This window comes from Prunus dulcis, chromosome 3 (genome assembly GCF_902201215.1).
Source record: "Prunus dulcis chromosome 3, ALMONDv2, whole genome shotgun sequence".
Lineage (NCBI taxonomy): Eukaryota > Viridiplantae > Streptophyta > Magnoliopsida > Rosales > Rosaceae > Prunus > Prunus dulcis.
Window position 1 is genome coordinate 20,499,012 of NC_047652.1, and position 17,073 is coordinate 20,516,084.

Below are 17,073 nucleotides of genomic sequence, written 5' to 3' on the forward strand. Positions count from 1 at the left end.
ATTACGGAAGAAAAAAAATCAATATATAACTACTTTGTTGAAGAAGAAAAAAGTAAATTTAGGTTTAACAACAACAAAACTTTCACTTTTGGGAAAAGCCAAAGCTTTTTCAAAAAAGACAGAAAAACCTCTCAACTTTCAAATCAAAAACATGCAAATGTAAATGATTCTTTAGGAAATCCAAAAATAAATAAGGGCAATTTTGTCCATTTTGACTTCTTTTAAATTTCTCTCTCCTTTGGTCTTTTTCAAAGTCTCCTAAAAAAAAATTACTAATTCAAGATAATGAATATATATAATATATACTTATAACTTATAAAACAATATAAGAATGTTTATATATGTATTGAAAGTTAACTAAATAAATAAGTAGTGTGGTTTAAGATTTGTATAAATTATATAAGTATATAATAAAATAAAATAAAATATAATATAAAACTTAGTTGGTAGAATCACTTTAATAACATATTTATATATACCATAATATATATTCTAAACGGGGAGGGTTCAGGTTTCGGATTAAAATACCATCCCCGCGCCGCGCACCCCACCACCACCCACCATACCAAAAAAATTCTCCGTACCCATCATACTTGACCCATTAGGGTCGAATTCCCATGAAGACTCTTACCCGTGGGGAAAATTGCCATCCCTACCTAAAACTTACTTGGTTAATATATATATATATATATATATATATATATATATATTTATATATTAACGCAGCATATGACTAGCAATTTTAGAAATACTAAATTTGTTATACTTGAGAGTCTTAACGTGCATATGGTTCTATGTAGCCTCGATGCTCTCCTTCGCTTAGGGATCCAATTTGATAATCTCTGAAACACTAATGATTGTGGAAGGAGTGACTGAAAACCATATTCTTCTCATTTGAATTCTATAACAAACACCACGTCCGTTGCCCACAGCACAACTGGTTACAGAATACCTGTTTTGTTTTTTTTTTTTCTTTTCCCCAACCACATACAAGATTCAAGAATCAAGAAAGAAGCTGAAGACTAAATAAAGATTCAGATAGCCAACTCAGGCAAAAAACACAACGTAACAGGCGATCGGAGATTTAGTGGAGTGGATATCCTAACAACTACACTATTTCTTAGACAATTTCATTGATAATTTGGGTAATGACTTGAGCTCATCTTCGAACGGGGTTGCCCCCTCCCCCTCGTGGTGGTGGTGCCTCATACCCACTTCCACCACGAGTAGGTGGTGTTGCGGAACCATAAGGCGCATTGCTTGTAGGCATATGTCCTTGAGGACCAGCAGCACCTCTAGACTGTGCATCATAGTTGACACCCCGGGATGGATCGTAACCGGGTCCTCTTTGCACTTCATAATTTGGTCTTTGCACATCATATCCAGGTCTCTGTGCATCATAGGGAGCTCCTCTCTGTGCATCATAACCAGGTCCTCTCTGTGCATCATAACCAGATCCTCCAGAGGCATCATAACCAGGCCCTCTTGGTGCATCATAAACAGTCCTTCCAGGTGGTCCAGGTTGAGCTCCCACTAATGGAGGAGTTCCAGCAGCTGTAGCACCACCACCTGCAGCAGCAGCAGCAGGAGGGAAGGGGGCACGTCCCTGTTATACAAAATACAGAGCAAAAGTGCGTAAGCTTTCATTTGAATCACTCTGGAGGCAGTGAGGATATTACTGTTTAATTGGAAAAAAAAAAATGAAAAGCAAGATCGCACAACAAATTCTTGAGAGGTTATCAGCAACCATATTCTACCAGGTCTTACATAACTGAAAGTTAATACTTGGTTTTTGCGACTGAATTGAAGTTGTTTTAGTGTTCCAGTAATAAGGTGTGATAAAACGTTGTATGGTTGTCACCTACACATTATTTTCCAGCAAATACCTTCTGACTCTGATTTCACTGTCTGGCAAGGAACACCTTTCGAGAAAAATGCAAGCAAAAATAAAAGATTTTTTACAACCGCTGATACAATTTCTAGCCTCCATTTAGTCATGATTCATAAAATGAAAATTTGAGCTTCAAGCATTTTCAATAAGGCTTCAATCTGATGAGCATGGTGGTATTGACATGACGATAAACTATTCTGATAAGTATTCAAGCAATAGTCTTGTGTCAGAGTGTGTGGATGGATAAGCCATTGCTTTTCACCAAGACATACCATGTTATTGCAAACAACCAATCCCAGCTCACACAATAAGGACTTAAACAACCTGGCATAGTACCATAATTTTGGAATTTGAAGGAGAGAAGTAAAAGAATAAGATAAAAACTAACAAAAGTCAAGATGTGCAAGATGACATACCTGGGGAACACCATAGCTATCTTCATAAGCATTTTGTCCTATTGCGTGCCCAGTAGCCTCATTTTCATTATTTCCCGGAGTTCCATAATAAGGAGCACCTACATTTCATTGCCCCAGAGAAGCCATCCACAACGTATTAAAGATCAAGGTAAAGAGTATCCAAACGACCTCAAATAAAACGAATTAAGTTTACCAGTTCTTCTATCAACATTAGAATTATTCAGCAACTCTGCTCGGAGCTTTTCCACCTCCCTAGCCATGGTAACATAGTTCTTCTCCATGACCTGAAGCGATTCAAGGTGGTCATTGTATAATTTCTTTTCGTAGTCATAAGTCGCCCTGCACAGTTCAAAACAACAGAAAATGACGATGGGTTTTGCATAAGTGAAAAACCAAACGGACCCAAGTAAAAAGCATACAGGCGTTGAAGTTTGAAGATATGAAAAATAGGACATAAAACACAAACCTGCAATGCTGATATTCCTGCCTCAGGCTATCAAGCTGTGATACCAAAGCAGGAATCTGCTGCACATCTGTATGAGCCCTCTGAAGATCCTGACTGAGTTGTTGCACTTTCGCAATGAGTTCTTGCCTTGACACAACCAAGTTTTGGGCTTCAGCTCCAGCCTGCTGTAGCTCCAACTTAACAGGCTCTGCTGACTTCAGCTCAGCTTCCATCTTGGCTATTTTATCCACAAGGCCCCTCATCTGCTGTTCTCTCTCAGACTTGATAGCACCTATCTGGGCATGCAATATCTGCAACTCATGTTGAGCACCTGCCAGTTCTTGTCTCAAGGTTCCATGTGTGGCAGCAAGTCTCTGGTTCTCAGTTACAAGCCTTTCCATCTCGACATGTTGTGCAGCCAACTTCTGCTCCATAACTTGTGGAGGAGGCAACATATCAAATGGAGGATAGGCACCATGGGGCGGGCGTATGCCCGGACCAAACGGGTCGGGTCCGGGAAGTGGTCGACGAAGATGAGCAGGTGGAATTCGACCTTTGCTTCCCATTTTCACCAATTCACTCAAACCCTCCTAACAATTGACAAATTTTCCTGCATAATCAAAACTACACTATAAGAATCACAGCAATCTTGCAAACATTTTTCTTTAGATTTCTAAAATAGGATTGCTTTCTAGAATCACAGCGCGTGGGTGTCTTCGAATCGACGGGCAAACTTTATATTAACATGTCAAGCACAATGAGAGGAGTGTTTTTGGTTCTTGGACTCCGGCCACGGCCAAACCGTGAGAGTTTTGGCCGGAGCTTCCCGAGCTCAGGCCGGCGGCTAAAGCCGTCAACTGCGTCGATTAAGATAGGGGGAAGATATATGGAGGATAGGGATACCTTTTCCAAGTGGTGGCACGGCCTGAGGTGACCGGAATCGGCGCCGGCGTGGGCAGTTTTCCAGTCAAAAATCCGGCACGATATCGAGTTGTTGACGTCGATCAATGGGTGGGTTAGGTAGAGGAGGAAGAGAGGAATAGTTTGGGGGTGATGGCGCCGGTCGCCGCGACCGGACTGCGACGAATCGCCGGTCTGAAAGTGAGACAGCGCGGGGAGAGAGAGAAGAAAGAAAAGAGAGAGAGAGAGAGTAGCGTCTGAGGAGAGAGCTAGATGTTTCCCTTGTGCCAATTGGGTTTTTCAAATTTTTTATTTTATTTTAGAATTAAAAAAGATAATAAATAGTTGTGTCCAAAAAAATAGGATTTATTATCTAATTTTATTTTTAATTTTTTTAAAAAAATAGTATTAAAAAAAACGAATTTAGCATATTATCTTTATTTAATTAATAATTTTAATTTTTAATATTTATATTAAATAAAGATATTTTCTAGTATTTTGAATGTTTTACAATTTAAAATGATATTGTTGAGGCTATCGATCAAGATCCCATATTCATTCGTACAATGATTTCACATATGCACGTACAGTTATTAAAATCTTTTGGTAGCCAGCAAACACCAAATTTGTGCAAGTAGTCTCGTTTTCACCAGAAGATAATGCTAACTAGGGGTGGGCATTGGAACCGCAAAACCGCAAAACCGAACCAAATCGAACCGAAAAAATCCAAAAAAAACCGTATTGACCAAAAAAGTCAAAAACCGAGACAAATCCAAACCGAACCGGTTCAAACCGGTTCCGGTTTCGGTTTTCCACCACACAGAACCGGTCCAATCCGAACCGGTCCAATATAATTATTTTATATATTTTTATATTATTTATATTTATATTATATTTTTTTTAACATGTGGCCATTTTTTATTGGTTGTGTATGATGTTACCGTAGGCGCGCGCACACACATTCATCACAAAAATTATAACGCGATTAGGGTTTTCTTTCTTCCTTCATCCTCCCATTTCGTTTCCTCTCTCCTTCAGCCGCCGAAACCTCTGTCTGCGCCAAACCTCTCTCTCAGCCATCCTCTCTCTCACCCAAACCTCTCTCTCAACCTTCCTCTCTCTCAGCCATCCTCTTTATCCTTCAGCCGTCGCGCCGCCGAAGCTCTCTCTCAGCCATCCTCCTCTCTCTCAGGCAAACCTCACTCTCAGCCAAACCTCTCTCTCAACCACACCTCTCTCAGCCGCTGCTCCTCTCAGTAGCCACCTTTCATAGTCGTCGTCGTCATACAGGTTAGATTCTCTATCTTTTTTTCCTTTTTTTTCCTTTTCCCCCTTCGATTCTCTGACCAACTCTCTCTGTCTGCAATTCGCAGCTTCCTCTGTCCTCCAACAATTTGCAGATCCAGCACCAGTAGTTCGCAGATCCAGCAGTCCACCTCTTCATCTTATCCTCTCTCTCTCTCTCTCTCTCTCTCTCTCTCTCAGGTATGTCACTGTGATGCGCCAAAAAACCTCCAAATGCCAACTGCTTGTATTTTATCAAATTGATTAGCACTTCTTGGTGATATGAAAAGTATTTTATATGCCTATCTTGATATTATGCTGTCAAAAGAAGAAATGAATTGAAATAAGGCAGATTGAAACTATATCAAATTGAAGTTCCAGTATATCAAATATATATCAAATTGGATTGGGTTGTGGTTGTCTGAATATGTGCATGTGGTTGTCTCAATCTGTGAAGAAAAAACAAACATAAATCTGGATCCAATAGAGAACATGATGGGTATTCTGGGTATTCTGAGAACATGTTAGAGACATGAGAAGCAGTGTATGTTGTTATCAAAATGGGCAAGCAGGTAACTCATTTGGCTGTCTTTGATCATGAAAATGGTCTAGTTTTCTGATAATTTTCTTTTGCTGTTGCATTTCTTGATCCATTTTCACTTCTGGGTTTCCGGAGTTATGTTTTTATTTTCCACAAATTTAGATTATTGATGGCAATACATGGATCTGGTAGGTTCACTTGGTGTTCGGAGATGCAGCAACAAAAGAGCAAAAGAATGGAGTTGTAATTTTAAATTTGATTGTAATTTATTTTGTTTTATTATGTATTTTTTTGTTGGGTTGTAATTTTAAATTGAATATTGGATTGTTTTATTATTTTTGACAAAGAATAGTGGTTGTTTCAATATGGGAATTGGGCCAATTGTGATGTTGAAGCCCAAAAATATTAAAAATCAGATGGTCTTAAAGCTTAAATACCCAAGAAAATAAAATGGGCTTTACAACAAGCCCAAAACCGTGAGAACCGGGAACCGAACCGGAACCGGGTAGGTTCGGATTGGTTCGGGCTTATTTGTGGATTTTTGTCAAAACCGGACCGGACCGAACCGGTCTTCATTTCCGGTTTAGGTTCTAATTTTATGAGAAAACCGGTCCAAACCGGACCGTGCCCACCCCTAATGCTAACATAATCAAGATTCTTCCAACTCAAACTCAACCCTATTCACATCTATCAAACACTTTTTTTTGTATATGATGCAAATAATAAAAATTAATAATGTGTGTATAAATACATATATATTATATAAATATAATGTATATGACGTTTGCTTGATCAAGCATTTCTGCATAGATTCTTCTCATCAAGGTGGCCTGTACCCTGTCTTCAACATATATAGCAAGATCTCATTCCACGCATCAATGGGGCCTGGCAAGCACCAGTGAACACAGTCGGCAAGAGTCATGTTCCTATGAGGTGAGTGTCCATAGAAGTTTGGGTGTCCATCAGGCCTCAGCAACATAGCTTCTGTTGTGTCCATCAACCTAAACTGCAGGCCTCTCTGCAGGCCTTGCTCTTCCGCTGCTTTTAGCTCCTCCACTTGAGTCAAGTACATTTCCAAAACATACCCATCTAGCTTCGTTTCTTCTTTGGTAAAAGGCTTTGTCCTCGCACAGTTCCCTCCCTCGTTCCATGCCCCGTTTTCAAAGTGTGATGGAGAAAACGTCCTCAGAAATGTCACCCCCTTGTAGTTTTTAAGGCTTCCAAGAGTTTTAAACAACGTTCGAAAGGCCTTTCTGTATCCGTAGGAGGTGACAAACGACGTCATGTTGTCTTGTTCGCACTTGTGACACCCGATAACGCGACCATTTTCGTGGTATATCAGTGGCCGGAAGAACCAATGTTCTACTGAGACGATCACATAGTCAAATTGTTCGACCAGAGTTAGCCATGCCTCGTCCGGCTCATCTAAGTAGAGGCTCATGAGGCTGTTAAAGTCATGTCCACTGGGATCTACGTCTCTAGATTTAACCAAGTAGGGGGACCAGAGATTTGCTATGGTGAAATTGTGATCATTGTAGACATAGCGCTTGAAGTAATCTGTGTTTGAGGAATATTTGTGAGAAATGTCCTCAGGATAAGTCACCTGAAAGAAAAACAAAAAACACACAATCTTGTAAATCTTGAATTGTTTCAAATCTTTGTAGGCTAGTTTGAATGCTTACAGTGGCTAAGAGGCAAAGCAATGACTGCATTTGATTTCTTCCCACGGAGTCACCAAGGAAAGCCAATGACTTGCCTCTAACAAGCTCCAAGAACTGAGCTGCATCAAACAAGGGCAACTCACAAGCATCAGGCTTCCACCTCCATGTCATGAACTCAGTATCAGGTCTCCCAAACTTCATGCAGTTTTGCTGATCAATGATCAGATTGCAAGTTTCATTTGTGTAATAAGCAGGTCCATCAGGATATGGAACCCAGTTCCCACTAAATATCTGGCATTGATCTTCTTTTTCGATGCTTTTCGAACTTCCAGCATTGCTCTTAGGAGACGGCAATGCGGAATTTGAGATGTTGTTTAGACAGAGAGGGATTGTAATCAGAAAAACTAAGGTAAGGGCAAGTAGAAAAAGATTTTTGTGGGTGTTGTTGGGTTGTGTGTATTTTCCATTAGGGAGATCAATGGCATGAAATTTCATGGTGGAGAAGAGAAAAGTGAGGCAAGATAGATTCAAGCAATATATATATACTTATGGCTTTGGATAATTTAGCAAAACTAACAATCATATTTTTTCAAGCAACTAGTTGGCGAGGCATCATGTTCATGCCCTTCACTGTTCACTGTTAACACTGTCCTTCTTTGCTTTGATAATGGAATGTAATAATGCGGTCTGGAATAATAAAGCAGAACTAACGCCCATAGAAAAGAGAGAGAAGAAAAGAAAGAAAAAGGTGGTAACTCTCAGTCTTCAATGACCGAAAGATGGCTTCAAAGATTGAGTAATTGCCACCATTTCCAAGCAGTTGCTTGGTTGCTATCATAATTACTTTGGCAAGCAAACAAGGTGATCTTTGGACCAAAACAAACCAGGTGATCTAAATGCTGCTCTGAAATTTACAGTGATGAGGTAAAAAATTGTCCATATATTTCCCAGTTAATTAAGTAAGCATATGTTGTGTAGTTGAAGGACAAAAGACAGTCATTTGGTGCTTTCCAAGTTACAAAGATTACAATCTATCTGTAACTTTGAACTGAACAATATCTGTCTATGCTAAATTACAAACTAATGAGACAGATAACTTGAGAATAAAGTGTAGTTGAAGGACAAAAGACACCAACTATCAAATCTCTCTCTCTCTCTCTCTCTCTCGGCAAAGTCAGATTTACCATTTCGTCCAACTTGTTTATCTGTATTAATTGTATGAAACAACAATTAATACCCATATGTGCTTTGATTCTTGCAAGTTTTTCCTTTATTTGTTCATTTGGGTAATCAGTAAGACCTATCTACCTATGCTTCGATTCTTGCAATACCCAAGCGTGTTTCCATAAAGTATTTGTTGAGCTCTGTTCTTATAAAACTATAGCCTCCTACGTGAACAAGTAGAAGCTCGATGTTGTATGTTATAAGCTTGTGTAAGAAATGAAAACCCAAATTAGAACAGTCCGACCCAAAAAATAAACTAAGTCCAAGAAGTCCAACTCGGGGCCCAATGACAAACCCGAGCTGCAACACTCCTCTTCCATAAACCAAAATGGAGAAAGCAATTCAGACCTCCGTGTGCCTCTTCCATACTCAACCTCTTACTACAAGGCCAACCAGAGGGAAGTCTACAAAGTCTGTAAGAAGGGAGGCCTAGGCCTACTATAAAGTCCGCCTCCGTATGCCTTCCCAGATCATAAGATTCACTTGTAGTTTCGTTTTTTGCACTAACAGAAATAGTTCTCGGAAATCTGGTTGGTCCAACCAACAGGGCCGGCCTTGGTCAGGGCAACTAGGGCCATCGCCCGGGGCCCACAATTGATTGGGGCACACAAAATTTTTTTAGTCCATATATATATATGCATATGCAAAAAAAAAAAAAAAAAACTAAAAGTTGAAGGGCATATGTGATATTAGTTAAGAGTTTTACTTGATATTGTAAAACAATAATACAAAAAGGATGTCAACAGATCTAGAAGAAAACAAAGTCAACGTCCTTATTGTTTTCCCAAGAAGCAAAACCTCTCTGTCTGCAGTTTGGCTTGAAATCGATTTTTATTTCTAATTCTCTCTGGAACTAAGTGTGGAAGGAAGGAACAAAGCTATACTTTGAGTTGGAAGCTGATTATTCTCTCCGAAATTGAGAGCACCAACACCAGAGCACAGCATACAGGACCCAAAATACAGGTTTTATTGTTCTTTCTTTGTCTTCATTTAATTAGTTTTACTTTTATTGTTCTTGATTGCTTGTGTGTTTATGATAAATTTTTTAAAATGTTTTCTAAAAAGCAACTTTCTGGAAATCTCAAAAGACAAAAAAAGAAAAAGGAAGAAGAAATTGCTCAAAACCTAAGAGGATCTTTAAATAAATATTTCCTTAAAAATAGTGAGGCACCAAATTTAGCTGAAGAACATAATGAAAATGACATAAATGAAAAGGAGAACGAAAATGAAAATGAAATTGAAACTAATTTGAACCGTGAAGTACCAAATTTAGTTGAAGAACATAATGAAAATGAGAACACAAATGAAAATGAAAATGAAACTAATTTGAACATTTATGATCCAAGAGTCTGGGATAATCTTGATCTAAAAATGAGGGATTTACTTTTAGAAAATGGTCCTATAAGAGAAAATAATCACAAATTCCCTATTGATGAACAATGCAGACATTTTTCTTCACATTTTTATCTTCGAACATTACCAAATGGGGAGACTCATGATAGAAAATGGTTAGTGTACTCAAAGGAGTTGGATAAAGTGTTTTGTTTCTGTTGTAAGCTGTTTAAAACAATGCATGCTAGAAGTCAGTTAGCAAGTGAAGGATCTAGAGACTGGAAACATCTTGGTGATAAGCTTAAACAACATGAAAAAAGTATTGAACACATTACTAACTTGAGGTCTTGTGTTGAGTTGCAAATAAGATTGAAAACAAGTCAAACAATTGATAAAGAACTACAAGAGCTAATCAAGAAAGATACATTACACTGGAAAAATGTTATGGTCAGAATCATTGCTGTTGTGAAATGTCTTGCTACACATAATTTGGCATTCCGTGGAACAAATGAAAAAGTTTTTGAAGATGGCAATGGTAACTTTTTAGGCCTACTTGAAATGATCTCAGAGTTTGATCCAGTAATGCAACATCATTTTCGTCTCATTCAAGATAAGAAAATTCATTATCATTATCTTAGCCATAAAATTCAAAATGAGTTGATAGATATTTTAGCATCAAATGTTAAACAAATAATTATTAAAAAAGTCAAAGAGGCAAAGTATTTTTCAGTGATTCTTGATTGTACTCCTGATGCAAGTCACAAAGAACAAATGACTTTAATATTAAGGTGTGTAGATGTTTCATGTACTCCGATAAATATAGAAGAGTACTTTTTAGAGTTTCTAATTGTGCAAGATACAACTGGATTAGGAATTTTTAATGAATTGCAAGATGTAATAAAAAAGCTTGAACTAAATATTGATGATGTAAGGGGGCAGGGCTATGATAATGGATCAAATATGAAAGGGAAAAATATGGGTGTACAAAAAAGATTACTTGATATAAATCCTAGAGCATTTTACATGCCATGCGGTTCTCATTGTCTTAATTTAATACTTTGTGATATGGCCAAGTCATGTGTCAAAGCGAAATCCTTTTTTGGAGCATGTCAATGCATATATACGGTATTCTCTAATTCAACAAAAAGGTGGAATGTGTTACTTGATTATATTGATGGTTTAACTTTGAAATCATTGTCAACTACACGCTGGGAAAGTCACATAGAAAGTGTTAAAGCAATAAAATCTCAAGCTTCTAAAATCAGAGAAGCTTTATTTAAATTAGCTGAAATTAGTGAAGATGCTAAATTGAGTAGGGATGCTGAAAGTTTAGCATCAGGAGAGCTTTCAAGTTTCGAGTTTATATTAAGCTTGGTTATTTGGTATGACATTTTGCACAAGATTAACTTAGTTAGTAAAAAATTACAATCTGAAGACATGCGTCTTGATGTTGCTGTAAGACAATTAGAAGGACTCGTTTCATTTTTTGAAAACTATAGGATAAATGGGTTTACTTCTGCCATGATTGATGCTAAAGTAATTGCATTAGATATGGAAATTGAGCCTATATTTCTTAAAAAACGTCAAACCTGTAGAAAGAGACATTTTGATGAGATTTCCAATAATGAGAGGGAACAACAATCATCTGAAGAATCCTTTAGAACTGATTACTTTCTTGTCATAGTGGATATTGCTCTTGGTGAATTGAAAAGTAGGTTTGAACAATTGCATATCTTTGAATCTATTTTTGGGTTCTTATTTGATGCTGCAAAATTGACTTCTTTGGATGAAAATGAATTGAGAAGCTCTTGTTTGAATCTTGAAAATGCTTTAAAAAATGACAATGATACTGATATTGATGCAAGAGATTTAGAGTCAGAATTACAGGTGTTGCAAGTGATGTTACCAAGTGAAGCAATTGAAACAGATAAACCATCGACATCCATTAAAATTCTAGAATTTGTAAAGAGTGTGGATATGTTTCCAAATGTAATGGTTGCTTATAGGATATTACTGACTATACCTGTGACTGTGGCATCTGCTGAAAGAAGTTTTTCTAAATTAAAATTATTAAAATCTTATTTGCGGACCACCATGGCTCAAGATAGGCTAAATGGACTAGCTATATTATGCATTGAAAGAGATATGTTGGAAAACATTAAATATGATAGTATAATTGATGATTTTGCTTCTAAAACTGCAACAAGAAGACATTTTAAGTGATCTTTTGTGATTAGGATTTCATTGCTATTTTTATTTTGTAGGTGCATATGAAGGTGAAGCATAGGGACATGCAAGTTAATTTGTTGTTGATTGTAATGTTTTCAATCGGGTACTCTTTTTCCTTCGTTTGAGGCCCAAAGTTTTCTATATTATTGGTTGTAAACTTGTAAACTTTATAATTTATCAACAAACTAATGAAGTTTTTAAAAAATAATTTAAAATTCATAAAATTTAAAAATGAAAAAAAAACTAAAGGTTTAGGGTTCATAAATGGTCCTCAAGATTAAAATCCTTCTATAAATTTTTTTTTCATTTATAAATAAATTTAAAAAGAAAACCAAAATTTTATGAATTTTAATTTTTTTTAAAAAAAATTCGTAAGGACCATTTGTGATAAGTGTGTAAACCTCAGGGATGTTTTGTGATATATATGTATGCCACGATAGCAAACTAACATAGTTTTTGACATACCCTAACGTCAGGGACCATTTGTGATTGCACATACTAACCTTGAGGACCATAAGTGACACAAAAAAACATTAAGGATGCAATCTGATAGTTTCGTAAACCTCAGGGATGTTTTGTGATAATAAGCCTAATTTTAATAAAATTTATTATTTGATAAAAAATTGTAATTATATTTATTTATTTGTTTATAAAGGGCACATTCTTGAACTTTGGCCCTAGGCCTTAAATCACCCTGCCAACCAAGAAAGGCCTTTCTAAATCATCAAATATCTCTTTGAAATGGATGATCAAAAGAATCATATGCTTGATGATATATCTTCTTTGCAAAAAGAGATGAGTTAAAATATCAAATATTAAGAATTGAAATTATTAATTAAATAAGGATAATAGGGTAAATTCACAATTTTTCGTATTTAAAAAATTAAAATAAAAAGAAAATTCAGATAATGGATCCTATTTTTATGGAACACAACTATCCATTATCTTTTTTAATTCTAAAATAAATTTAAATTTAAATAAATAAATAAATAAAAACCTCTTGCAGGCGCGGAAGCGCGTATAGAGAAGCTAGTCTTTAGAATAAGAATGGTTTGAATTTCATGAGAATAATTATATTAATGGAGTGGGTTGATTCCACTGTCGTCTGATGAGCTTTCTCCTATATATATATTCAGTTTCTCTCCTATGCCTTCGGACGTTATTACCGTGATGATATATATATTCAGGGACGGACCCAGGATTTCAAAATGAGGTTGGCTAAATTTACCTTGCGTATAAACCTATTAAGTCCATCTCTAATGCTAGATAACTCAAACCCAAATTTCCGATCTAAAGTAGAACTATTCATGTATATCTCATACTCAACTTTATTAATTGTTTAAAAATAATTTAACTCTAAAATAATTTAATGTTTAATTTTTTCTTAATTTTATTTTAGTTCATATCATCGTAATTTATTTTCTTGAACATTTAACTTTTAAAAAAATTCAAATTTGGGAAACAAAATTTTGATTCATAAATGGTATAAGGAGATAAAAGATAACATTTATTATCCCTATAAAAAAAAAACATTTTATTACATTTTTTTTTTTCGTTGGAGCTGATGTATTACTGGTTTCTTTGTCTCAAAATTCTTTTTGATGTTATTGTTACAATATTAAAGCTACGCTAGGGGTTGTGGTTTTAATTTAAACAAGAATTTGATGGGTAAATGTGGTTTTAAATTAAAGTTTTTTAAGGTTAATTGTTTCTCTATTCTCAAAACAAAAAGGTTCATTGTTTCACCAAGTCAACGCACAGCTAAGGTCCATTTATATTGATTGGAACTTGAGGTAGGTATGCTGGGTTTGTTATTTCATACTACATAAATTTTATAAAATAAAAAATAAAATAAAAAAATAAAAAAAACGCTCAGACTATAATGAGTGGAAAGTTATAAGGGGTTTACTTTATAGACATCAGATCAATTTAAGGGCTGGGGAGAATTGAGATAAAGTTTTACAATCGGGTAAGTGAGGAACCCAAACCCGAATTTAATATCCAGCAGGTCCGAAAAAGAAGAAGAAGAGGCAAGTTCGAAGTGTGAACAGAAAAAAACTCATCTCTTCAAAACCCATAGCTCTGAGAAACGGTTGAAGGCAACGGTTAACGATGGTTGAACGCAACGGTTGAACGCCACTCCGTTCTCCAGACCCTGAAAAAGTATTTATTTTGAGTAGAAGGGGCAAAGGTGTGGATTCCGAAACAGTGAAGGGGCGAAGCAGGGGAAGGGGAAGGAGAGAAGCCGTATTCGTTGGAAGTGGTAGGTTCCATTTGTGGAGCAAAGCAACACAAAGACCCCGCACAGACACCTTGCGATTGTTCAATAACCAGCATTTGGTGAGTAATTTATGGAATTTGAGTTTAGGGTTAGAGTAATGGTTTTCCCCAATTTGTACCATCAATGTTGTTGGATTTGGCATCTCTTCTTTGTGCTTCACTTGCATGTTAATTTTTGCTTGGGTATATGTTAAAAAAAGAATGAAAATCAAGTCAATAACAAGTGAATAACATGTCAATAATGATATGAATAAGATAATGGTGTTGAATTGGAGGAGGCCCTCAAAACCTTCCACATTTGAAGCAGTGCATAGTGCAGATTATCTCTCTGGCGCTAGAATATATATATATATATATTTTTTTTTTGAAATAAATATGATTTCCTTTGTTACTAAATTTGCCTGAGAAACATGAGAACAGATAATAATAAACTCATGAATAGAAGTGCAAAGCATTTGATGAGTAATTTATGGAATTTGAGTTTAGGGTTAGAGTAATGGTTTTCCCCAATTTGTACCATCAATGTTGTTGGATTTGGCATCTCTTCTTTGTGCTTCAATTGCATGTTAATTTTTGCTTGGGTATATGTTAAAAAACGAATGAAAATCAAGTCAATAACATATCAATAACATGTTAATAATGATATGAATAAGATAATGGTGTTGAATTGGAGGAGGCCCTCAAAACCTTCCACATTTGAAGCAGTGCAGAGTGCAGATTACCTCTCTGGCGCTAGAATTTATATATTTTTTGAAATAAATATTATTTCATTTGTTACTAAATTTGCCTATGATAAATGAGAACAGATAATAATAAACTCATGAATAAAAGTGCAAAGCATTTGAAATAAAGGTTGATCTATGACGATTGTGGCTGACTGAAGAAAAAGCTAGAAAGAAAGAAGGATGTGGCAATGGCTTAGCAAGCAGATAGCAGAGTAGATGCTTTGCTTTGCTTCCTTCCACTATATTTCTTATTTATTTATTTATTTTGTATTGTGTATGAGATGACAATAATTGTCATGTGTGTGAAGTGCAGAACTTGCCTAGATTGCACTCACACTCACTCATGCATCAACCATTGATTGGAGTTTGGATCCATAAATAAAACACATGAAATTGTTTGTAATTCACATAATCATTGCATTAACAGGTATTTGCACAAAATTTGTCATATTGCTTTGATGATGTTAAAGCCTGTGATCAGTAATCCCTATGCTCATGTACTTTGTAAAATTTGTAATGTGCCTGGTTGACTAGTTGTGTAAATACCAATGTGATTGTGCAAATACGTGGTAGTATATGTGTTCACGTTATTTCATCTTGTATTTTAGGAAATGGGATCCAACGTGGAGCTGGTATGGCCAGAGTCAGAGGCATATTCATCATGGGTGAACAACTGCTCACATGCAAATTCATCTCTAGCTGCAATTCGAGTGAAGTTGAGTGCGGAACAATTAGAACAATTCAAGACATCATGCTTTGGCCATCTTCTGAATATAGATAAGATTCAGTTTAGCGGGCAGATTGTGCATGGGGTTGTGTTGCATAGAGTAGCGGGGCAGGGTGTGAAAGACTTGGATGGACTGAGTTTCTTAATAGGGTGTGACGTTGCTCAGTTCACTTGTCAGGATTTCTGTTTGATCACAGGGCTTCGTTTTGGGGAAGTGCCTGAAGTTTCCAGTGGAGAGAGTGATGAAATTAGACTTCAGAAAAGATATTTTATAGATGAAGGAATTACATGCAATGCTTTAGAAGAAGCATTTCTGAGGTGCACAGAGGAAGATGACATCTACAAGCTAGCTTTTGTTTACTTTGCTGAGTTAGTGGTTTTGGGAAGGGACAAACATTTGAACATCAATCTAAATTACCTGACCCTTGTAGAGGACTTGGATGCGTTCAACAGGTATCCGGGGGGTTCGGTGTCCTTTGACAAAACCCAAGACAGTCTATTTTCTGCACCAACAAAGTATGTGAAAAGCTTTGAAAATGAAGAGGGAAGAGGGAAGGGGAAAAGTAAGGTAACGGGAACAAGCCCGAGAAATGAGAAGGGCAAGAAGGATAAGCATGGTGAAGCGCAAAGGAGTGGCTGGAGTTTTAAAGGTTTCACGTATGCTTTCCAGGTACATGGTAATAATGTTCATGTCAGTTATGTTTTGTTTTTTCTTTAAAACTTAAATAATGACTTTTGTCCTGTGAATTGTGTAGATTTGGGTATATGAATTAATTCCTAGAATGGCGGACCTGAATTACTGCAAGGTTGTTGATCCGACCGCTGTCCCGCGTATTTTGCGATGGAGAACTACTACGTCTGTTCTAGAGATGAGAAAGTTGAACAATTATTTTTTCCAGAGCAAAGAGGTTTGGTTTGCAGCCCTTGGAACTATTTATAAGATTCAATGAAATTATGAAGTAGAATGATTGAATATGACTCTTGTCTGTATTCTGAAACAGTCAGTTCAGTTGCTGGCGCTATGTCCGAGTGAAGAGGAAATGAGACAACCATATTGGAGTTGGCCACAGGATCGCCCTGCTGTTGTCTCGGCAGAGTCAATTCCTTCTTCATGTGCTGATCTTGATGAGTTGAACAAGGTGGTAAGCTTGTTGAGGTCCGAGTTGTTTCAAGTAAAGCGGGAAAAAGACGTCCTTGAGTTAAAGGTCATACGGATGGAAAAAATTTTGGACCACTATTTAGGTCCTCAGTTTGAGCAGGAAGTAAGGAGGGACCTAGCTTTACTGAAAGAGAGGACGAATCGTTGTGTCATCTCACATCTATTTAAGGGAAGTGAGGAAATGGATGACATTCAATGGGATGAAGGGCCAAGTAACAGAAATGAGGGAGAGGAAAAGGAAGATGAAGGGATTGAAGGG

The 17,073-nt window shown here is 36.6% G+C and overlaps 3 protein-coding genes and 1 long non-coding RNA gene across 4 annotated transcripts; 2 read left to right on the forward strand and 2 right to left on the reverse strand.

Moving 5' to 3' along the window:
• Positions 1–869: 869 nt before the first annotated feature.
• On the reverse strand, positions 870–3,928 carry LOC117623299 (protein FLX-like 2). Its single transcript, XM_034354213.1, has 5 exons — positions 3,656–3,928; positions 2,774–3,362; positions 2,501–2,646; positions 2,308–2,405; positions 870–1,606 (listed from the first exon to the last, which is right to left on the reverse strand). The coding sequence occupies exons 2-5, from the start codon at positions 3,316–3,318 to the stop codon at positions 1,160–1,162; spliced, it is 1,236 nt and encodes a 411-aa protein (XP_034210104.1). The 5' UTR covers positions 3,319–3,362; positions 3,656–3,928; the 3' UTR covers positions 870–1,159.
• Positions 3,929–4,623: 695 nt separating this feature from the next.
• LOC117622881 lies at positions 4,624–5,841 on the forward strand. The gene is made up of 3 exons (XR_004585046.1): positions 4,624–4,942; positions 5,026–5,137; positions 5,670–5,841. It is a non-coding gene; the product is annotated as an uncharacterized LOC117622881 (long non-coding RNA).
• Positions 5,842–6,297: 456 nt separating this feature from the next.
• On the reverse strand, positions 6,298–7,633 carry LOC117621965 (protein trichome birefringence-like 19). Its single transcript, XM_034352487.1, has 2 exons — positions 7,160–7,633; positions 6,298–7,080 (listed from the first exon to the last, which is right to left on the reverse strand). Exons 1-2 carry the CDS (start codon positions 7,631–7,633, stop codon positions 6,298–6,300), a joined length of 1,257 nt encoding a protein of 418 aa, XP_034208378.1.
• Positions 7,634–9,931: 2,298 nt separating this feature from the next.
• Positions 9,932–11,917, forward strand: LOC117621966 (zinc finger MYM-type protein 1-like). Its single transcript, XM_034352488.1, has one exon. The coding sequence runs from the start codon at positions 9,932–9,934 to the stop codon at positions 11,915–11,917; it is 1,986 nt and encodes a 661-aa protein (XP_034208379.1).
• Positions 11,918–17,073: the final 5,156 nt, after the last annotated feature.